General features: G+C 44.0%; 1 protein-coding gene across 1 annotated transcript in view; it reads right to left on the reverse strand.

Moving 5' to 3' along the window:
- Nucleotides 1-24,499, reverse strand: part of pgm5 (phosphoglucomutase 5) — a 201,782-nt gene that overhangs the window by 82,834 nt on the left and 94,449 nt on the right. The window contains exon 4 of the mRNA XM_063047659.1: nt 3,156-3,281. Within this exon, the coding sequence (XP_062903729.1) occupies nt 3,156-3,281 (126 nt within the window). The remainder of the gene's footprint in view (nt 1-3,155; nt 3,282-24,499) is intronic.

The raw sequence follows: 24,499 nt of genomic DNA on the forward strand, positions 1-24,499 counted from the left end.
TTTCCATCCTCAAAATGTTCCAAATAAACCACCGCAATCAGCACTTGCAGATGTTCTGTACGGGGCTACTTTGTGACTTTGTCCGCATTGCTTCATTCTTTGTTTTGTTGCTCCCTGGGTACTCCCCGGTACTCTATCGAATCATAGAAACTCCTCCATAAAAGAAGAGCATTCAGCCTATCTTGGGAGTGCCAGATCTTTGAAAAGAGCTCTCCAAAGAGTCTATTTAGGTTCATTCACCCATTCCACCTCTCAGAATCTCGAAGTAATTTTGGGGATAACTATACAATTGCTACAGAGAAATAGAGGCAGGCTTGAAATTGACCGCAGCAAGGTTACCTTGTCTGTACCTATGTGCCTGTCATGTAGCTACTTGCACATTATTCCTTGTACCAGTATCTAACCACACTTGTGCCAGTGACAATAAAATCGACTTGACTTGAAGGTTAACTCACGCATAACATCTGAACACTTGCAGTATTCTTGTGCCATGCTTTCTGATCAGGACAAGAAAGTATCAAACATTTCACCAATTCCTAGAGAAGTCAATACATGTCCTTTGGTACAGGTGATCCAGCTACAGTGCCTTGAAAAAGTACTCAGCCCCCACAACTATTTTTACATATTAGTATCTTATTTTCTATGTTCAAAACATATTGAAGTAGGACTTGTTGAACTAGTCTAATAAATATTGTGCATCATGTCAAATCAAAAGAAAAATTCCAAAAACTTGTCAACAATTGATGAAAAATTTAAAAATAACATTGTGAGGCTGAAGAAGTATTCATCCACTTTGTAATTATGACACTAACTTTCCTCAGGTGCCATGCTATATATTACCTTACCAACTCACCCAATTTGTTGATGTGGAAGATTGGAGGATCAACTGTTTTCAATGAATTCATAAGAATAAGTACTCCCTCCCTCTGTAAGGTCCAACAGTGTGGTAAATTTTCAACAGACCAAACCAAAATGAAGACAAAAGAGCATTCAAAACAAGGTAGGGAAATGATGATAGAGAAGCACAAATGTGGGGAAGGGTACAAGACCACCTCAAAGTCACTGATCATACCTCGGAGCGCAGTCCAGTTCATCGCGAAAAAGTGGAGAAAATATGAAACCAAAGTCACACTGCCTAGGTCAGGCTACCCCTCTAAAGTTAGTCGCCATCGAAGAGTTGCACTTGTAAGAGAGGCTACTGTGGTGCCAGCGGTCACTGAGTGAGCTGCGGGGGTCAATGGCTACTACTGAAGCACGTGGCTCTACGATCTCTAAAACTTTGCACAGACAGTGCACTTATGGAAAAATGGCAAAGGAAGAAGCCCTGGCTGAACAAAAGCTCTGTGCTGGTAAAGACTTTGCAAAGTGACTCTCAGAAGATACTGTAACGATGTGGAAGAAGGTGATGTAGTTGGACGAGACTAGCGTGGAATTTTTTGGCCTCAACACTAAGTGGTACATGTGGCGTGAATCTGATACTATGCATCAGGCAGGTAGCACCATCCCTACTGTAAAGTATGGTGGAGGTAGTATTAGGCTATGGGGATGCTTTGCTGCAGTAGGGACTGAAAATCTGGGCAGGATTGATGGGAAAATGAATGCTGCTAAATACAGAGCGATTCTGGATAAAATCCTGATAGCCTCTGCCAGAATGCTGAAAGTGGGGAGGAAGTTTGCCTCTCAGCAGGACAATGACCTAATGCACACTTCCAGAGCAACCATGGAATGGCTTCAAATTGAAGAAAACTGACATCCTTGAGCAGCAGTCAGAATCCTGACCTTAACCCAATCAATTATCTCTGCAAGACCTGAAGATTGCTGTCCATTGCCGCTCCCCAACTAACCTGGCAAGAAGGGATGGACAAACCTTGCTTCATCATGTTGCGCAAAGCTAATAGAGACTTATCCAAAAAGACTTCTGGCTGTAATAGCTGCCAGAGGTGGTTCAGTTAAGTACTGAGCAAAAGGGGATGAATGCTTTTGAGCTGCTGATGTTCCAGGTTTTGAACTTTTAGTTTTTCATGCTTTCGTTTTCCCTGGTTTCTGGGCCCCTCTGTGAAAAAGGAGCATGTGATTCATAAATTAAAGTTCTCAGTTAAATTGATCAAAATCCCTGGTTGTAATACTCATTTATGTGAACAAAAGGTTGGGGGGTTCAAAAAGGCACTATAAATGACTGCTCTCAAAGTAAAAATGATCTGGAAGGCGAGGCAGATAATTGGAACATACTTATTTATGGGAATAACATATTGCCTATGTAGCCAATCAAGTCAATCCCAGTTACCTGTATAATTCCATTATCCCTATACCTACTCTCCTGATTTCCTTGTAACCTCACAACTTATTTTCCCTCACATATGTTTGTCAACTCTGCTATTTTTAATTCTTTTTGCTGTTAACCCACATTAAAAAGCAAATTACCCAACGTGTCAATCAGAATGTCTTTGGAATGCAAGCCAGAGCACATGGAGAGAATGTGCAGATGGTAAAGATTTCACCCAAGGGCAGGATCGAACCCTTGCCCCAGAAGCTACGAATTAATAACACCAACTACTGCACCAATGAAGCCCACTTTATGGGGCTTGTTCAAAAACCTGGGATCTCTCCCATATCATGTGTCTTAAACCCCAAACAAGAATCATACCTCTACAAATAAGCTTAATTCTTTAAGGCTGCAGTTTTAGATAGAATTGATGAACTCAGTTTCTCCCGTTTATTCATGTAATCTCTCAAAGCAGAAACCATGCTGATAACCTGCGGTGAGTACTGACCGCAGATCATACCTGGCAACACAAGAAAATGCAGACGCTGGAACTGGAATCAACGAATGATTTGATGGAAGAACACAAAGGGTCAAGTGGCTTTTGTGGGAGGAAAGCAACTGTTGACATTTCGGGCTGGAATCCTACAACAGGACCGGGTGGACTGTACCCCACACATACGCATCTGTTGACTCCAGCAGAACCAAATGTCGGGAGGGAATTACATAAGCATTTAACACCAAGGATCAAACACAAGGTTCTACCGGGTCATTGCTACCAATCATTGCATAAGTTATTATTTACATTAATATTACTTCTTTCTGTAGTTAGAAGGAACAAAAGAAATATAGCAAGAACCAGTCATCAATCCAGCTGGGCAATGCTTCAGCTTACCTCCATGCATGGCATCTATCCTTATTTTCAGTTGGTTAGGTCCTGTGAGTAATCCTCTGATGGCACTGAAGTCAAAGATGGTTCTCAGCATGTTGAGGTAAACATCTACTGTGTCTACAATTTCAACTGGAAATGTAGAAGGAAACAGTCAATGCGTTACTAAAGGTAGTATGTTTCAGAGGTACTTTGTGAGCAAAGTTTTGTTAAATACACATTGAGCTTTTCAGGGTGGAGGCACAAGAGGCAGCAGATGCTGGAATCTGGAGCAACCTACAGGAGCTGGAGGATTATTTTTGGGTCAGGGCCTTTCATCTGGACTGAAAGATGAGGGGAGATAGTCAGTAGAAAAAGGTGGGGGGGTGGGAAGCAATGGAGCAAAAGCTGGCAGGTAATATATGGATCCAGGTGTGGATGGGAGAGTGGAAGTAGCAACAGAAGCTGGGAGGAGATAGGTGGAGATGAAAAAGGGCTGAATGTGATGAAATATTACAGGAGAGGAAGGTGAGGCAGTGAGCCAAGTGAGGGAAGATGGGTGGGCTGATCAGAACAGTGGAGGAGGGGAACCAGTGGGAAGAGTGTGTGGACGATGAGCAGATGGAGTGTGCGGAGGAGGGCAAAGAAGCCAAGTGATGGGGTAAGTGTAGGAAGAACTTGATAGATCAAACAATGGGATTAAGTTATCCTCTCTTAGGCAACCCATTAAAAAAAGCCCCCATTCTTCTAAAACAGGGGTTCCTAACCTTTTTCATGCTATGGAGCCTAATCCTTTTAATCCCAAGGACCCCAGATTGGGAACCCCTATGAAACAAACCTCCAATGCAATATTTAATTCTACTGACCGAATTCTGACCAAATTTGCTAACCCAATGTTGTTGGCCGAAAACTGATGACAAATCAGCAAATGGGAGGGAGGCTGGAAATCTGGCTGAATAGTGCTACAACAAGAACCTCTCACTCAATGTCAGCAAAACAAAAGAGCTGATTATTGACTACAGGAGGAGGAAACCAGAAGTCCACGAGCCAGTCCTTGTCAGGGGACCAGAGGTGGAGAGGGTCAGAAACTTTAAAACCCTTGATGTTATCATTTCGGAGGATCTGTCCTGGGTCCAGGACATAAGTGCCATTACAAAGAATGCACAACATCTCTATTTTCTTAGAAGTTTGCAAACATTTGGCATGTCATCTAAAACTTCAACAAGCTTCTATAGATGTGTGTTGGAGAGGATACTCACTGGTTGCATCATTGCCTGGAATGGAAACACTAATGCCCTTGAACGGAAAAGCCTTCAGAAGGTAGTAGATATAGCCCAGTGCATCAAGGGTAAAATCCTCCCCACTACTGAGCCCATTTTCTGGGAGCACTGTTGCAGGAAAGCAGCATCCATCACCAAAGATCTGCACCATCCAGGCCATGCTCTCTTCTCACTGCTGCCATCAGGAATGAGGTACAGAAGCCTCAGGTCCCACACAAGGTTCACGAACAGTTATTACCCTTCAACTATCAGGGTGGTGAACCAGAGGGAATGACTTCATTCACTGCAACACTGAACTGATTTCACAACCTATGAACTTACTCTCAAGGACTCTACAACTTATGTTCTCAATATTTATTGTGTACAGTATTCATTCATTTATTAGTATATACATTAGTTCTTTCTTTTGTATTGCACAGTTTGTTGTCTTTTGCACATTGGTTGTCTTTGTTGTGAGTGTTTTTTCATTGATTCATTTGTGTTTCTTTCTATTTACTGTGAATGCCCACAAGAAAATTAATCTCAAGGTGGTATATGGTGACATACATGTACTTTGATAATAAATTTACTTTGAGCTTTGAGGTGCCTCGCCAATTACTTGTAGCTGAGATACACGTAATTTATGCTCAGTAAACACTGAGAACTCTGAGCAATGCCAGATGCAAGTTTTGATGCAAAGCCCTTGCACTAATTCTCCAGGTTACGAAGAGGCACTCAGAAGAATTATTGTGAGCTGTTCAGCTCAGTGTATCCATGGTATCTGAGGAAGAGCATAGTAGGGTGTTGTCATTTTCCAGCTGTTAGTCCTCAACCATTAGGTTATCATACGTAAAGTACATATCTAAGTACATTTTCAATAATTGGTTAGAATAGAATTCAGAATATAGCTTCAAACACAAGAAAATCTGCAGATACTGGAAATCCAGAGCAACAGTCACAAAATGCTGGAGGAACTCAGCAGGCCAGGCAGCACCTATGGAAAAGAGTAAACAGTCGACGGTTCAGGCTGAAACCCTTTATCAGGACTGGAAAAGAAGATGAGGTCAGAGTAAGAAGGGTGGGGGTGGAGGGGAGGAAGAAGTACAAGGTGGTAGGTGATAGGTGGAACCAGGAGAGAGGGGTGGTGTGAAATAAAGAGCTGGGAAGTTGATTGGTGAATGAGATAAAGGGCTGTGGGAGGGTGAATCTAATAGGAGAGGGTAGAAGACTATGGAAAAAGGGGAGGATGAGGAGCACCAGAGGGTGGTAATGGGTAGGTAAGGAGATAAGTTGAGAGAGGGAAACGGGAATGAGGAATGGTAAAGGGGTGGGGCAATTACCAGAAGTTCAGTAAATCAATTTCCATGCCATCAGGAAGGAGGCTATCCAAGTGGAATATAAGGTGTTACTCCTCTAATCTGAGTTTGGCCTCATTGCGGCAGTAGAGGAGGCCATGGACTGATGAGTTGGAATTGGAATGGGAAGTCGAATTGAAGTGAGTGGCCACTGGGAAATCCCACTTTTTATGGTGGATGGAGCGAAGGTTCTTGACAAAGCAGTCTGTCAATCAACACTGATACAGGTGGCCACGTCAGGTGCACTGGATACAGCAGATCTTTTTACCTGCCCATCACCTCCCTCTAGTGCTCCTCCTCCTTCCCTTTTGTCCGTGGTCTTCTATCCTCTCCTATCAGATTCCCCCTCCTGCCCCTTACCTCCTTCACCGGTCAACTTCCCAGCTTTTTACTTCACCCCCTCCCCCTCGCCCAGTTTCAACTATCACCTACCACCTTGTACTTCTTCCTCCCCTGCCTGCAACTTCTTCCTCTGACTTCTCATCTTCTTTTCCAGTCCTGATGAAGGGTCTCGGCCCGAAACACCGACTGTTTGCTCTTCTCCATAGATGCTTCCTGGCCTGCTGAGTTCCTCCAGCATCTTATGTGTGCTGCCTCAGACGATAGTGTTACAGTTACAGAGAAAGTGCGGTACAGGAGAACAGAGAAATTGCAAGGTCCAGGATGATTTCGAGAGTTCATGTTTATGGTACAAGTGTCCTGTTCAAGTGTCTTAAAACAGTGGGATAGGAGCTGTGTCTGCGTCTTGAGCCTGGTGCCTCAAGTTTTCAAGCCTTTGTATCTTCTGCCTGATGGAAGGGTGTGTGTGTGTGTGTGGGGGGGGGGAATGACCAGGGTGGGAGGAATCTTTTATCACATAGGTTGAGCATTTGTGCCATCATCAACCCTTCAGGTAGCATGGCTCCCCAGCAATATTTTGTTGAGTAGAGTCTTACTGCACAAAAACAGGTCCTTCGTCCCAACTCATCCATTCTGACCAAGGTGTCATAAAGTCACATGACTTGGGAACAGGCCTTTCGGTCCAACTCATCCATTCTGACCAAGGTGTCCTAGAGTCATACATAGAAGCAGGTCCTTTGACCCAACTGCTTCCTGCTCATCCTATTTGCCTTCATCTGAATTGAATTTATTTAAATCTTACATCCGTCCCACAACGTTTGGGAGCAATAATCTTTGTGTTATGACTCTGTCGCAATGTACAGACATGTGAATTTATAAGTCTAATGGCTTTCCGAAAGAAGCTGAGCTTGTGAATAAAAGCAATTTACGTCTACTGGTAATCCTTTCACCATTTACTTTAAATCTGTATCTCCTAGATTTAGCTAGTCACTCCTTCATACCTTCATACCTCCTCCTCTGTCTCACCCTTATAATTTTATACACCTCACTTACATCCTCTCTTAATTCCAAACAAACTTAGCCTAACTTATTTTTCCTGTTATATTCTCCGGCCTTGACAACATCATTGTAAATCTTTTCTTTGCCCTCTTTTGTGCAATTCATAGTCTTGTGATCAGAAGTGTGTGCCATAATTCTTTGGAATAAACCCAGGAATAGTGTCAGTCATCAACATGTTCAAGAAACAGCAAGATGCACAGATGTATTAGAGTACCTTTCAGGGATTAGGCTGCATTTTCAGTGCAGTTATGCATGTTAAAGTTGTTCAGCTTGTCACGTTTATTACTCATGTTTTTGGAATCTACTGAAATATAACATCAAAGGCAGCAAAATTTCCTTCAGCTTCAATTATGGCTGCTCTTTAATTTATGACACTAACTTGACAGGTCAGGCAGGCAGATGAACAGACAGACAGGCAGGCAGACTGGGAGTTGTACAGAGTGAGTGAGAGAGAGAGAGAGAGAGAGAGAGAGAGAGGGAAAGAAACAGCACATTCAAAAGGGCAACATTATTTTAGTGTTCTGCCTGGAGCAGCAGGCAAGATATTTGTGATTTAGAGATGGATGAAAAATTTAAAACTAGGGCATTGCTGAACCAGGGTGCCAGTTAGGTTGTACAAATATATGAGTAATGGAAGAATTGGAAGAGTTTTAAATGAGCTTATATGACTATAGGCCATAAGACATAGGAGCAGAATTAGGCCATTCAGCCCATGGAGTCTGCTCCATCATTCCATTATGATGAATGATTTATTATCCCTCTCAGCCCTATTCTCCTGCCTTCTCACACCTTTACTAACCAAGAGCCTATCAACCTCTGATTTAAATATACCCACAGCCATCTGCAACAATAAAATCCACAGATTCACCGCCCACTGGCTAAAGACATTTCTCCTTACCTCTATTCTAACCAGACGTTATTCTATTCTGAGTCATCCCAGCTACTGTTCGGAGGCCTGCACACAACTCCCATCAGGATCTTTTCACCCTTTGTGGGTAAAGTTTCTTAACTCCACCCACAAGGATTCTACATCTTCCGATCCTATGTCATGTCTTTTGAAAGATCTGATTTCATTTTTCAACAGTACCATCCACCTCCTCTTCCTTCCTACTTGTCCTTTTGATACAATGTGTATCCTTTTTGTTAAGCTCCCAACTATGATCTTCTTTCAGTCACGACTCAGTGATGCTCATGTCATACCTGCCAATTTCCAACTGTGTTACAAGATCATCTACCTTTTTCTGTATACTGTGTGCAATCAAACATAACACCTTCATTCCTGTTTTCATCACCCTTTTCAATTTTGCCCCCATGTTACCAGCAGTTAAATTCTTATTCCTTTCAAAACTTTTTGTCTTTTTATTTATTCTGGAGATTTTCATAATCTCTCTTACACTCGCCTTCCCTTTTATTATATCCTCACTTTTCCAAATCGTTGAACTGTTGAACCTACTACTTAGCTGAAATGCACACTTCAGCTCATCCCACTGACTGCATTTTTACCCTATTTCACAGTCTCACTACACACTGCATCTACTTGTATACCAACTGCCCCATCCTCTGCCCTCTCACTCCAGTTCCCATCCCCCCTGCCAAATTTGTTTAAACCCTCCCCAACTGCTCTGGCAAATCTGTACACAAGGATATCGGTCTCCTTCAGGTTCAGCTGTACCCCGTCCTTTTCGTACAGCATTGCCAGAGCTTCCCCCAGAAGAGATCTCAATGGACAATAAATCTGAAACCCAAGTCATCCCATTCTTACGCTCAATGGAACATGGCAGAGCAACTATCCAGATATTACCACCCTTGAGGTCCTGCTTTTCAGCTTTCTACATAAATCCCTATATTCTCTGTTCAGGCCCTTATCCCCTTTCCTACCTATGTTGTTGATACCAATATGTACCACAACTTTGGATGTTCACCCTGCCCCTTAAAAATGGTGTGGTCCCGACCTGAGGTGTCTCTGACCCTGGCACCTGGGGCAACATACCAACCAGGTGTTTTTTTCACACATCTACAGAATCTCCAGCCCGCTTTTCTAACTAATCCCCTCTCACTACTGCATTCCTTCTCTCCCTCCTTCCCTTCTGAGCCACAGAGCCAGACAGACTCAGTGCCAAAGTCCTGGTTTTGTAGCTTTCCCTGGTTGGTTTCCCCCCCCAAACCAATATTATCCATAGCGGTATACTTATTATTGAGGGGAATGGCCACAGTGGGCATTCAGTGCTGTCTGCCTATTCCCTTTCCCTCTCCTGAAAATCACCCAGCACCCTGGCTCCTGCAACTTAGGCGTGACTACCTCCTTGTGACTACCTACCTATCACCTCCTCAGTCTCCTGCATGATCCAAAGGTCAGCCATCTGCAGCTCCAATTCTCTAACATAGTTTGTACGGAGCTGCAGCTGTATGCAGTTTGTGCAGATGTGATTAGTGCGAGAGACGTTAATCAGAGTGAGTGCTCGGCTCGGGCAATATGACCAAATAGACCATCTTAGGGTGACACGGATCCAGAATCCTCACATCAGAACCAAACTTGATGCCAAGATGGTAAACAGTCTCAACAGTCTGAGCAGTTTCAAACTACAACTGCAGGACGAGCACCCAGCTTCAGCTCCTGACTGCCCAGGTCAAGGAGTCATTGCCTCTGCTGTGTTCCAGTGAGGGTAGGAATGGGATGACTTGGCAGATGAATGTGTGTCTGAGGAATTGGTGTCAAGGGCAGGGTTTTAGATTTCTTGTACATTGAGATCTCTTCTGGGGGAAGTATGACCTGTACGAAAAGGATAGGTTACACCTGAACCCGAGGGAGACCAATATCCTTCTGTTGGATGTACTCAGAATCATACAGGAAACTAAAGACATTGTAGATGAGACTTTTGCTGAGGTGGTCACACCCAGAGTACAGGCTTCATAAAGTAGGTGGGTGAGGGTATTAAGAAGTCAGTGCAGTCTTCCCCTGTGACCATTCCCTCAGCAACAAGCATATCTCTTTGGATACTGCTGGGATGATGACCCATCAGGGCACAGCAGCAGCAGCCAGGCTCAAGGCTCACGGCACTGTGGCCAGCTCTGAGGCTCAGCAGGGAAGCGCAAAGACAGGCAGAGCAGTAATGATAGGGGACTTGGTAGTTAGGGAGACAGACAAGAGATTCTGTGACCACAAAAGAGACACCAGGACGGTGTGTTGCCTCCCGGGTGCTATGGCACAGGATGTATTGGAGCAGCTGCGGGATATTCTCAAGGATGAGGGAAAACAGCCAGAGGTCATGGCGCATATCGGCACCAATGGCATAGGCAGAAAAGGGGAAGAGTTCCTATACAGTGAGTATATAGAGTTAGGAAAGAAGCTGAAGAGAAGGACCTTCAAGATTGTAATCTTAGGATTACTCCCAGTGCCATGGGCTCATGCAGGTGGGAATGGGGTGATAGCACAGATGAATGAGTGGCTGCGGAGATGTGGATGCATAGAAACTTAGAAACTTAGAAAACCTACAGCACAATACAGGCCCTTCGGCCTACAAAGCTGTGCCGAACATGTCCTTACCTTAGAACTACCTAGGTTTTCCCATAGCCCTCTATTTTTCTAAGCTCCATGTACCTATCCAGGAGTCTCTTAGAAGACCCTCTTGTTTCCACCTCCGCCACCACCACTGGCAGCCCATTCCACACACTCACCACTCTCTGAGTAAAAAACTTACCCCTGACATCTCCTCTGTACCTGCTTCCAAGCACCTTAAAACTATGCCCTCTCGTGCTAGCCATTTCAGCCCTGGGAAAAAGCCTCTGACTATCCACACGATCAATGCCTTTCATTATCTTGTACACCTCCGTGGATTGTCACCTTGTTGTGGTGGAGAAGCTTGTGTGGTCCTGTGATCCCAAGAGCAATGCCGTCTGGAGCAATGGTTCTGGCAGGGTCACCCATGGCGGAAAGGTCGAGGGTGAGGTCCCTGACAAAGAACAATCCAACCAAGACCTCAACGGTGGAACAGGTAGATGAAGTTACTTCGAACTCAACGGCTGTGAAGGCGGATGAAGGCTGCAACAAATCCATCAGCTCCAATCGTCATGGCTTCCATGCCATTGGAATCAGTTGGTTGATTTGTGAAGTATCGTGTGCTTCTTGGAGTGCAACATCAAGTACACATTAAACAAATACACGCACAGGCGTCTTCGCTCTGTGGGCCACTTCTTCAGAACAAAGACCACCATCCTCGACCTCAAGGGACAGCCACAACAACAACGATGACGACGAGACCTCTATCACATCACTTCTCATTCTCCGTCACTCCAAAGAGAAAAGGCTGAGTTCACTCAACCTATTCTCACAAGGCATGCTCCCCAATCCAGGCGACATCCTTGTAAATCTCCTCTTCACCCTTTCTATGGTTTCCACGTCCTTTCTGTAGTGAGGTGACCAGAACTGAGCACAGTACTCCAAATGGGGTCTGACCAGGGTCCTATATAGCTGCAACATTACCTCTCGGCTCTTAAGTTCAATCCCACGGTTGATGAAGGCCAAGGCATCGTATGCCTTCTTAACCACAGAGTCAACCTGCACAGCAGCTTTGAGTGTCCTATGGGCTTGGACCCCAAGATCCCTCTGATCCTCCACACTGCCAAGAGTCTTACCATTAATGCTATATTCTGCCATCATATTTGACCTACCAATTTCTTGGATCATTGGAACCTTTCTGAGGAAGGGGTGACCTGTACAAGATGGGCGGGTTGTACCTGAACTGGAGGGGAACCAATATCCTGGCCGCAAGGTTTGCTGATGCTACTCGGGAAGGTTCAAACTTTTGCAGGGGGCTGGGAACTGGAGCTCCAGGTCAGCAAGGGAAGGATCAGACCAGAAGGTAGATGTCAGGAAAAGAATCGAAAGGCAAAATCAAAATAACAGGTATGATGGGTCATATAGTTTAAAGTGTGAATATTTTAATGCCAGGAGTATTATGAGTAAGGGAGATGAACTGGGAGCATGGATCAGTTCATGAAGCTATGATGTTGTGGTCAAGAGAGGGGCAGGAATAGGTAGTCAATGTACATGGATTTTGAAGTTTTAGAAAAGATAGGAAGGTGGAAGGAGTTGCACTTCTAATCTGGGACAGTATCATAGCTGCACTCAGGGGAGAAATAATGGACGGGTCAGACACTGAGTCCGTTTGTGTCGAACTGAGAAAGAAGAAGGGCACAATCACACAGATGGGATTGTACTACAGACCCCCAATAGCCACCAGGATATTGAGGAACAGATACGAAAACCAGTTGAGGAAATATGTAAAAATAATAGGGTTGTTGTCATAAGAGGTTTCGACTTCCCTAATATAAATTAGGACCTTCTTAGTGCAAGGGGTTCAGATGGGGCAGAATTTGTGAAATGTATCCAGGAGGGTTTCTTAAATCAATATGTTGATGGTCTACGAGAGGAGGGGCTGTACTGGACCTGGCGTTTGCTAATTAGCCTGGCCAAGTGACTGACCTTTCAGAGGGTGAGCAGTTAGGGAACAGTGACCTTAATTTTCAGGATAGCCACAGATAAAGATAGGTATGGCCCTTGCAGGTGAGTTTAAAATTGGACAAGAACAAAGAAGAGTTAATTGGGAACACCTTTTTTCTGGCAAGTCCTCATCAGACATGTGGATGGTGTTTAATGGTCAATTGCACTGAGTATGGGAAGCTATGTTCCTGTGTGATGGAAGGATAAGGGTGGAAAGATAAGAGAACATTGGATGTCTAGAGAGCTGATAAATTTAGTCAAGAAGAGAAAGGATTATAAAGAAGCCAGAAAAGAACTCAAGAAAAGAATTGGGAAAGCCAGGAGGGACAATGAAAAGTCTTTGGCAAGTAGGATTAAGGTGAATCCTGAGGTATTCCATACATATACCAAGAGCAAGAGGTTAACTAGGGAGAGGGTAGGACTACTCAAGGGTAAAGAGGGGAATATTTGCTTGGATGTGGAGAATGCGAGTGAGGTTTTTAGTGAGTGCTTCAGTATTTATCAAGGAAAAGTGTATGGAGGACCAGGAGATCAGTGCTGAGTGTATAAATAAGTTAGGGTGTTTAGAGGTAAAGGAGGAGGAAGTGTTGGGCCTCCCAATGAGTTTTCAGGTGGATAAGTCCCCAGGGCCTGATGGGATTTATCCCAGATTATTGAAGGAGGCAAGAGACAAGAATGAAAATGTAGACGGGTAGTTAAGTAAGTTTGGAGATAATACCAGGATTGGTGCAATTGTGGCAAGTATAGAAGACTGGCAGAGAATACGGTGTGATATAGATCAGTTGCAGATATGGGCTGAGAAATGGCAGATGGAGTTGAACCCATATAAACATGAGGTGTTGCAACTTGGCAGGGCAAGTGCAAGGATTCAGTACACTTTTAAGGGCAAGACCACTAACAGTGTTACTCAGCAGAGTAATCTTGGGGTCCAAGTTCATAGCTCCACCATAAAAGTGGCTACACAGGTCATTAGGGTGCTTAAGAAGGCTTATGGAGTGCTTTCTTTTATTAGTCAAGACTTTGAGTTCAAGAGAGGTTATATTACAAATTTATAAAACTATGGTAGGACACATCTGGAGTATTCCATACAGTTCTGGTGCCCACTATAGGAAGGAAGTTGAGGCTTTGGAAAGGGCGCAGAAGAGGTTTACCAGGATGCTGCCTGATTTTAAGGGCATGTGCTATTACAAGAGGCTAGACAAGTTTGAGTTGTTTTCTTTGCAGTACCGGAGGCTGAGGGGAGATCTGATAGAGATTTATAAGAGTACGAGAGGCATAGAGAAAGGAGACAGAGTATCTTTTTCCCAGGGTAGAAATGTCTAATACCAAAGGGCATGCATTTAAGGTGAGAATGGATAGGTTCAAAGGGGATGTGAGGGGGAAGCTTTTTACTCAAGAGAGTGGTGGATACCTAGACACGCTGTCTGGTATGGTGGTAGAGACAAATGCATTGGAGACCTCTAAGAGTTGCTTAGATAGACACATGGGCTTGGAGGATGGTGCCTGTGGGGTGCGGCCCTGTGGATGACTGATTCCAGGTTGGTGTTGTTTACTGAGGTGTCGCGGGAGATGGAACATCAGGATTTCGCTGCAGCAGATGAATGGATGGAGATCTCTGTGGTCGAGCGGTTGCACATTCTCTCTCTTTCTCTCGATGTGGGGAGAGCTTGATGCTGATTCTCGGGTCAGGAATCTCGGAGTAAAAAGTGGCGCGCAGACTGTAATATTGTAATAGCAACTGTCAGTCTTCCCTTTCCCTGTGAAGTGGGTGATATCTCTGTCCTATGTTAGTGAGAGACAGCGCCTGTGGCATGTTGGGTAAACAATAGGTTTTGTTGACTGCAGATCATGGTCTCTCCTTGAGTATTTCACTGTTGCTGGGTGGGTGATGGATGCTGATGCTTTTTGCTGAATGGGCACAGGAGGAGGGTGAAGGTTGATGCTTGCTGCTGCTTGCGTGGGGAGGGGGGAGAGGGAGCTTTGGGGTTCTAGTGTTTTTCTGTCATTCATTCTTCTGGAGTTCTTCTGTTTTTTGCAGATGTCTGCGAAGACAAGTATTTTAGGTTGTATACTGTATACATTCTCTGATAATAAACAGAACCATTTGAACTATTTGAATGTGAGGAAGATGGGGGGATATGGACATTGTGTAGGTATGAGGGATTCATTTTCGGGGTTTTTGATTTAGCTTTTAGTTGGTTTGGCACAACATTGTGGGCTGAAGGGCCTGTTTCTGTGCTCTACTATGTTCTATGTTCCGTGGTTGCCAGGGAGATAGATGGAAATAGTGACTAGGGAATGGAGTTTGTGCATTGAAACAAATATAATGATTTAGGTAATTTCACTACCTCATCAAAAGACATTCCTGTTCATTTGCTCACCCAGTAGTGGATATTGGCCAAGGAATCTGTCAAATTAGAGACAGGAATGGGGTCAAAGAAGGTGGCGGTGAGATAGAGCTGGATGTCATCGCTATCAGTACCATAAGTGCTTTTAGATAATGTTGCCAGGGTGCAACACATAGATGAGAAACAGGAGAAGGCCAAAGATTGATCCTTGTGGGATACACAAGGTACTCGTGAGGATGGCAGATGACCAATCATTATTGGAATTCTTTGGATACCACTAGACTATTTAATGAGGCGAGTACAGTTTCATCTATCTGTACACCACTGATGAAGTAAAGTATTGAAGGAAGATAATGCAATCAATTGTGTCTATGGCCACAAAATGGATATTACAAACATAGGGTGATACTGATTTTAATAAGAAGTAGCAACAGAGAATGCTAGAACCACTAAGCAGGGCAGGCAGCATCTGCAGAAAGAGAACAGCTAATGGCTTAAGTCGATGCTCCTTCTCACTCCGTGATGAAGCAACTCCAGCCTGAATCATTTTCATTTTCTGTTCTCACAAATGCTGAGGGTCTCTAGCAACCTCTGTTTTTATTTTAGATTCCCTCCACTTGCAGTATTGTAACTTCCTATTCCTGTTGATTTTCATAGGAGCTGAAATATGACAAGAGCTGTAAATCTGAGCAGTGGAATTCAAACAAGAGCATCTAGAAAGTATGAGAGCATAAGAAGGAAAGGGAGTAAAGTGACATGGGCAGACGACCAACTGGCCAGCAGCAGTACCTGGGAAAAGGAGAAATGTTCATTGCAATCAGCTTCACTTGAATTGGGCAGGTACTAAAATCCCAACAAGTCTAATGACTGTAGATGAGGCTGTAAACTAAATGGTGGGCTGACACGAGGTGGGTAGAGGGGAAGTTTAGAAAGTTAAATAAAAAGACAAAGTAATGGTGCAGAGTAGCAAAATGAGAAAAGAGAGACTGTCATGAAGGGACAAAGAGAATGGTACTCCTCTGATAAGAGCCAGAGCACGTACAACTGGTAAAGAGGCATGGACCAAGTTAAGGCCTCTTCATTTGAATGCATGCAATACTTGTAACAAGATGGATGAATGAATGGAATGACTGAACATAACTGGGTATGATGTCATAGCCCCTACAGACACAGAATTCAAAGTGAATAAGCTCAGGACTTAATTATTCCAAGATGCTGCTCTTTCAGAAATGTTTGTCAAAATGGAAAAGAAGGCAAGGAGGCAGTGAGATGAAAGAATGGGGTGAAATCAGGAGGAAGGACACTAGTTCAGAAAATCAAATGTCGTTTTGGGTGGAGCAAAGAAAATGCAGGAAGCAGAAAACATCTGTAGGTGAAGTTTTGGGGCCCCAAACTAAAATGGCAAGTCAGGGTATTATATAAAGCAAGAAATGAAAAGGTAATAAATAATCATGGGAGATTTTAGTTGTTATACGGTATAGAGTGGTCTTATCAAATATATAGTAATGGTGCAGAGGATGAACTCATGGAGAAGATAACAGATCTGAAAGATGCAGAGAGAGAACAGGCTACCTTACATTGAATATTGCTCAGTAAGAAGGGGCTAAGTTCCTTAGGGATCTATGATCATAAATTATGCCATTGTAAATAAAAAATGGAAGTTTGTCAGGCCTGCACAAGCAGGCACCTTCGAGTCTCACCCCAGCCAACAGGAGTCACCTGCCATTTGTTTCCAGCTCATCCCCTGCAGCCTATTTAAACCCAAAGTTCATCCACTGTCCCTGTTCAACCAGCCTCAATCGGTTTCTCCTAGCCTTCAGTATCTTGTGGCCTGTGGTATGTAGCATCTGTTCTCTCTCATTTTTTGCCCCTTATGGCTTGTTGTTTATTATTAAAGTATCGTTGATCATTGAATTGTCTCTGCTGCTCTGCATTTGGGATATGCCTCTTCTCCATTTCCTGACAGGATGGGTGAACCACTGATTGATCCAGCAGAATCTACTTGCCTAAAAGAAGTCATCCGCTGACAAGGGTATATGATCTAGAAGCAACAGGAAAGCACTGACCATCTGCTATTCACTCTCTTCCATCTCCCCGTTTCGATACAGCAACTCTGCACCAGTCAACCTCCTTCCTCAGAGAACCAATTCCAGTACCTGAACTCATCAACAGATCCCCAACCTGGTGATGCATCTTCTTGTCCCACTGCATCTTACACTTTCAGCTCCTATGTTCTATGGACTGAGCCAAGATTGCCTTTGTCATCTCTCTCTTGTCTGGGTGAGCTCTGGCCTGGGCCGTCGCTAACTCGGGCTATATAATCACCATTTGCAATAAACATGAGGAATTCACTGCTCAGATGTGCTGGGAGGTGAAAGGGAGGCAGTAGAGCAGATGCTTCACCTGCGTCAAGGCTCGCGCTTGGTGCTGGATTACACCATGGGATTCGGGATCCTCGCAGCGGAGTGCGGTTGGAATGTGGAAGTACTGCTGCCCCATTATCATCATGGACTCTCAGGGCACTTGAAAGATGAGCTGTCTACCCAGGAGACGCCCACCAACCTCGAAAACCTTTCCAAACGAGTTGTAGCTTCAGACACCTTTTTGCTTAGTTATCTTCAATTCCTCTTCGTGTGAAATAACTTGAGTTTCCAGGTCTTTAAGTTTTCCCAGAAATGACTTCATTTCATTACTATTCTTTTCCAGTTGGTCTTTAATTGATCCATTCTGATCCTTAATTGAATTCAGTGTCCGAACGATATCTTCAGCCCACAATGGCATTTCATCAGATCTTTCCTTTTGCACCTTTCCTTCCCCATTACCTTTATCACTAGGTTCAGGTAAATTCTTCCCACTTCTTGTAGACATAGACATATTGATCCCCCTCAAGAATCAACAAATAAAAATGTTTAATTCAAAGCTTAAACTAGGGAGAAAGAAAGAAAACTAAGAGCAGCAGAAAAATACTGCCACTCCATTGGCAGATGGGGCGGTCCTCCAACCTCAAAAACTTTATCACTCTGGCCCTCCATATCGATAAGTGTCTTATGGAACAACCACCCAGAACCCCAGTTCCATTCCCAGAAGCATTTCAGCCTGCAGGATCCTCATCAGCAATGCCTCCAGATCCCAGGCAGCTAGAGAGAGCTCCTTCATTCCCCCAAGAGTGTGGGCGCTGGTGGGGAAGCACCTTGTGTACTTACTGCGGAGCAGCTGACCACCCACACATCAAGTGCCCACTGCGTCTGAGAAACAGCACCACCAGGTAGAAACGAGGAGCTTTCTATCTGCTAAGCTCACACCGGCCTCTCATTGCAGCACCACAGCATGACTCAGTCTGTCTGTTCTCCTCCACACCCTGTCAGCTCTCTGCAAACCTATCCCTCACCCCTTCTGCATCAGGACAATGATGGGCGTCCTTTGGAGTCTGGGATGGTCAGACTCACACACAGCCTGTGCACATGAGCACTGGAGAGCACCGTGAGTCCATTCAATTCCTCCTTATTGACTCACCCAACACTCCTCTCATCTTGGGTTACCCCTGGTTCTCCACTCACTTCACCAACCATTCAGTTCACTGCTGAATTTGGGACCCATCTGGCAGACCATCTGCCTGCAACCTCAGTTGACGTCCCCCCGTAAATCCATGGAGCTGGAGGAAACTCTCGACCTCATCAAACTCTCACAGGAATACCATACCTTAGCTGTCGCCTTCAGTAAACAGGAAGCCAGCACCCCACCACCTCATAGTCTACAGGACTATGAAATCCACCTCCTCCCCAAGGTCATATGTTTTCCCTCTTCCCTCCTGAGACCCAGGCCATGAATGACTACATCACCGAAGTGCTACAGCGTGGCTTCATTTGGCTATTCTAGTCCCCAACTGGTGTAGGATTCTTCTTTGTCGATAAGAAAGATAGGTGTCTCTGTCCCTGCTTCAACTATTGTGGACTCAACAAAATCAGCGTTAAGAACCGCTACCTTCTCCCCTTGATGGATAGCACATTCAAATCACTCCATGGGGCCTGCCCAGATCTTTAACAAACTGGATCCATGAAGCACGTACGACTTGATCCGTGTCCGCCAAGAGGATGAGTTGAAGACGGGGTTCATAACACCCATTGGCCAATACGAATACTTGGTGATGCTTTTCAGACTTTCCAACAGTCCAACTGTTTTTTGAAAGATCCGAGACCTACTGCACAGGCGTGTGTTCATCTATCTTGACGACATCCTCATCTTCTTCAAGGACCCCCAAGACCACATCTGTCACATCTGTTTAGTCCTTCAGTGTCTCCTCAAAAATAAACTGTACTGCAAGTTAGGGAAATGCTATTTCCACACTCAAATCACTTTCTGACGTCCTTTCACCTCAAACCATGACCGTGCATTCAGAGAAAGTGCGAACCATCGCTGAATGGCCCTGACTGTACTCCCTCAAAAAGCTACAGCACTTCATGGGCTTCTGTAACTTTTATCACTGTTTGATCAGGAACTACAGCCGAATTGCAGCTCCTCTCATATCCCTCACCAAATCACCTACTTCACAGATAACCTGGTCTGCTGCTGCGGACAATGTTTTCGAGGAGATCAAGCGATGCTTCACCACCGCTCCCATTCTCCACTTTCCAAATCCCTCCATACCTTTTGTAGTAGAGGTGGATACATCTGACATTGGCACCAGGGCCACCTTCTCCCAAAGAGGACGGGACAGGAAGACAGACCCCATGCCTTCTTCTCTCACAAGTTCAACTCTACATAGCATCATTAAAGAGTAGAAGACAGGGAGCCATTCACCATTTACTGGGCCTTGGAAGATTGGACTTATGGGCTGATGGAAAACACCAGGCCCTTTCTGATTTGTTCTGACCACCAGAACCTTATATCTATACAATAGACTCACCAACTCCCTGTTCTTCGAGCAATTGTCTGGGATTTTGAGACACAGTTCTGTCGGGCCCTACAGCATGTGCCTTCTCTACCCAACACACCTGACACCCACATGTACGTAATGGTGGACGTGCGCTCTGAGACACCCAGTGGTCCCACTTCTCATCCCTATCCAGACATCCAGGCACACGACGGGCTCCGGATTTTCTGCGAAGCTGATTCTGGTGGCTCACCAGGATCAAAGATGTACATCAGTTCGTCGCTGCCCACCCTCAATGAGCCTAGTCCAATTCCTCCGAGCCGTTGCCCTCTGGGTGCCTGCATCCCCTTCTGGCCCCTGACGCCCATAGTCCCACATCACCATGGATTTCAACACAGGTTTGCCACCTGCCGATGGGGGCCACAGTAATAATGACAGTGGCGATCCGGTTTTCTGAAGCAGCCCACTTCATCGACCTACCCAAACTTCCATCAGCCGCTGAGGTAGCGGACCTGTTTCTCCAATATGTAGTCCACCTCTATGCTTTCCCTCAGGACACTGTGTTGGACCAGTGCCTACAATTTGTCTCCCACATCCTCTGCCCCTCAGTGAGGTTGTCCTCTGGCTATCAATCCACAGACCAACAGGCAGTCAGAAAGAGACAATCGGCAAGTGGAGAAGTTTCTGTGATGCTCTGCTCTGTCTGACCCTTCCACGAAGAAGAGCTATCTGCTCTGGACCAAAATGTCCCACAATCTACCCACCTCCTCTGCCGTGGGTTTGTCACCTTTGAAGTGTTTCATGGCCACCAAGCCACTCATGGCTTGTTATTTTCACAGCCTATTATTGAAGCTGTTCATTCATCATTGAATCATCTCCTCTGCTCTGCTTTTGGGTCAAGCCTCCTCTACGTTTCCTGACGAAGTTATTTAGTTCAATCGGAAACTCAGTCTTAAATCTCAATAAATAAAAATAGTCAGCGCCGTGGTGCAGCTAGTAAAGGTAGTACATTGCAGCTCAGTGATAAAGGCAATAATTCCCCAGGATCATACGTGCTAAGGTTTTGAAAGTGGTACCTGCAGAAATAGTGAAAGTCATCATCCAAAATCTAATAGAATCGAGTATGGTTTCAACAATGTAATCCTACCTTTTAAGAAAAGAAAGAGGTAGAACACGGAACTCATTAGAGCTCATTAGACTATCATACGTAGAAGGAAAAACGTTGGGATTTGTCATAAAGGAAATGGTACTAAATTATTTAAATTAATAATAGTGTTGAGCAGAGTCAATATGGATTTAGGAAAAGAGCAAAATGGCAAATCTGTTAGAATATTATGAGGTTGTAACTAGAAAAAATAGACAAGAGCCAGGGAGTTGATGTGGTGTACCTGGACTTACAGCAGGCTTTTGACAAGCTGGCATCAGTGTTATTAGTGAAAGATAGAGTGCGTAGTACTGGGAGACTTGTACAGGAGCGCAATGAGGATTCGTTAGCAGTGAGAAAGCAAAGAGTCAGAAAAACTGAAGAACATTTTTATTTGGTTTGGGAAGCTGTGATTAAATTTTTCACAAGAGGAGCTGAGCACAACAGTGGAGATGGTTTGCTCCGATTATATGAGATCTTTCTGGATCTGCATCTGTATCTGCTCATATCCTGAATCAAAGAAGATGACAGCAAGTCTGAGTGGGTTAGGGTTCACCTTTGAAATATTACGCCTGATTTCCCTAACCGAGAAAGGATACGTATAGTTGTGAGAAAGGACATTCAGCAAAGATTCACAGCACCAGCTGCTGGAATGGCAGGTTGTTTCATTGGAAAAGATTAGCAGACTGCATTTAAATTCTCTTGAGTTTGAAGAATGAAAAATGATCTCACTGAAAGATTCAAAACTCTTACAGGTTTGATAAGGTAGATGTGGAGTTGATAATTTCCCTGGCTATGGTATCAGAGTCTGCAGTCTCCAAATCAGACAATGATATTTCAGACAGCGATGTACCTCTTCACCCTGTGGGTAGTGAGTGGACCTTGCCCTCAGTGTTTGGGCTTTACAGAACATAAGTAAAGCTGTGCCTTTAGATCCATCTTTTCTAACTGCAACCTTTCATCCTATCACAGACTATTTTTGTTGTTTCAAATTAGTTTCATCAATGCCTTTTCCGTTCTAATGAAGTCATAGAGCTGAAAGATTAACTTCATTTCTCCTTTCCTAGATGACATCTGACCCAATGAATGCTATCAGCATTTTGAGTTTATATTAATGGATGCCAGTGCCATGATCTGGTGCTCTATTCCATTTTGTCAGCATCAAAAACTCCCAGGTTAGACCACAGGGCAGCCAAATGCCATTAGTTTGGCATTAATCCCATCTTCAAAGAGTTTCCACCCTCCTGAATGTTTGTAACATTTTCCATATCAGCCATCTGAATCAAATTACTGCTTTCTTATCAAATATTAGGCAACTGTTTGGTTCTTAACTATTCCCAATGGCAGATTAGGTTTAAACTTGTTAAATTCTTTACATGCAGGCAACAGACCAGAGAAGACTGCATCAAATTGTGAATCGGTCTCTAAGGTCCAATGATGGAGGAACAACGTGCGAATTTGTGAGAGTCAAATAACCAATTATTTCCACTTGTTACATCGGTGTAGTGTGAGTAGAAACAGCCTAACCAATTCAGACACTTAGGGCACTTTTAAATGTGAACCCCCCACCACTCAGACTTCCCATCGTGTCCGCTGTTTATTTTCCGGGTTCGACTGGCTCTGCTCTGCCCAACCTACAATACTAGCTCTGCCCCGACTGCTATTGGGTAGCTCTAATGATGGCAAAGATTTGGGAAGGCTTGGCAAGTTAGACTTGGTTCCTCACAAGAGTATGAGTGTTTCCATAAAAATTATTAAAATAATTAATTTGCAAAGAAACTAACTGGTGTACATTGTTAAAATGTTAAATGATTCAGTAGTCATCATCAGTGCTCTTTAAATGAGTCACTTACACCCCGACTATAATTCTTGCTTTTGGTAATAAACGTACTTTCAGCTGCCTTGATGAAATTAACTGAGAATACTGCTTAGAAACAAATTAAGGAACATGTTTTAACATAGCTGTAATGCTGTCCAGTTGGAAGATTTTACGTCTGTGCTTGTGAAAGTTTTGGAAGTGTAACTGGACCATTGCCAATTCCAAGCTCTCTTATCCCTTCCTTCTCACCCCTGTTGTAGTTAAATCTGCTGCTCACAGGTCTAGTAACACCACGTTTGAACCTAACCTCCAGGTGTCTGCGTAAAGGTGCTGCCTATGACTATATGGGTTTCTTCTGGGGTGGTTCAGTTTCCTTCTGTGATTAATTAAAAGCTGCTCGTGTCTGTGTGTGGAAGGACTATCAGGGTAGAGTTCATGGGAATGCAGGACAGAGCTGGTTACAGAGCTGGCTGAGGCTCAACAGGCCAAATGGCCATCTCCTATGACATAAAGGAACAGGAAATATAAAAATAATGACACATATTATTAAACAAAATCGTTCTTCATTGTGAAAAGCCTCTTCCATGTTTAATAACATGCTTGTATAAAATAAACATTCAGCAGGGCGGCACGGTAGCGTAGTGATCAGCACAACGCTCTACAGTATCAGCGAACTGGGTTCAGTTCCCGCCGCTGCCTGGAAAGAGTTTGTGCTTTTTCCCCGACCGTGTGGGTTTCCTCCAGGTGCTCTGGTTTCCTCCCACAGTCCAAAGATATACTGGTTGGTAGGTTAATTTGTCATTGTAAATTGTCCCGTAGTTAGACTAGGATTAAATCAGGGACTGCTGGGCAGAGCAGCTCAGTGGGTCGGAAGGCCCTATTCCACACTTTATCTCAACAAACAAATTTTTAAAAGGAATGTCTGTAGCCATGTTTAGGTAATTTCATATGCGACCAACTACTGTGGAGGTCAGTGCCTCTTTTCACTGAGGACTCTTCAACAACAGCTTTGCAAATTGAAAACTCCATGATCCGCAAGGTAAAGGCAGACTGGCCAAGTTCTCCTTCAACACAAGAGGATGGAGATATGTTTCTAGAGCAGAATTTTGGAACCAGCATTTGATAATAGAGTCATGGATTTATACATACTGAAACAGGCCCTTCAGCCTAACTCATCCATTCCAAACTAGTTGTGCTAATTCTGTAGAAATGCTTTCTCTACCATCTGCTAAAAAAGCAACTAGAAAACTATGAACACACACAAAATGCTGTAGGAATTCAGCAGGCCAGGCAGCATCTAAGAAAAGAGTACAGTTGACGTTTTGGGCCAAAACTCTTCAGCAGGACTGAGTTTCAAAGGTAGTTTCAAAACTGAGTTTTGGCCCGAAACGTCAACTGTACTCTTTTCTTAGATGCTGCCTGGTCTGCTGAGTTCCTCCAGCATTTTGTGTGTGTTGCTCAGATTTCCAGCATCTGCAGATTTTCTCGTTTGTGAATAGAAAAATATAAAACAGGCTGTTTTTTTCCTGCAATGTCTATACCCTGCTGGTTAGTCTTTTATTATAAATCAAACTTAATCATTTTTAAGAAATGGTTGAGGAAAAAAATAGATGATTTTGCAAGAATATCTAAGTATATGAGAGAAAAAGGAATACATAAAAATATCCGAAGTGAGGCA

This window comes from Mobula hypostoma, chromosome 5 (genome assembly GCF_963921235.1).
Source record: "Mobula hypostoma chromosome 5, sMobHyp1.1, whole genome shotgun sequence".
In the NCBI taxonomy this organism is placed as follows: Eukaryota; Metazoa; Chordata; class Chondrichthyes; order Myliobatiformes; family Myliobatidae; genus Mobula; species Mobula hypostoma.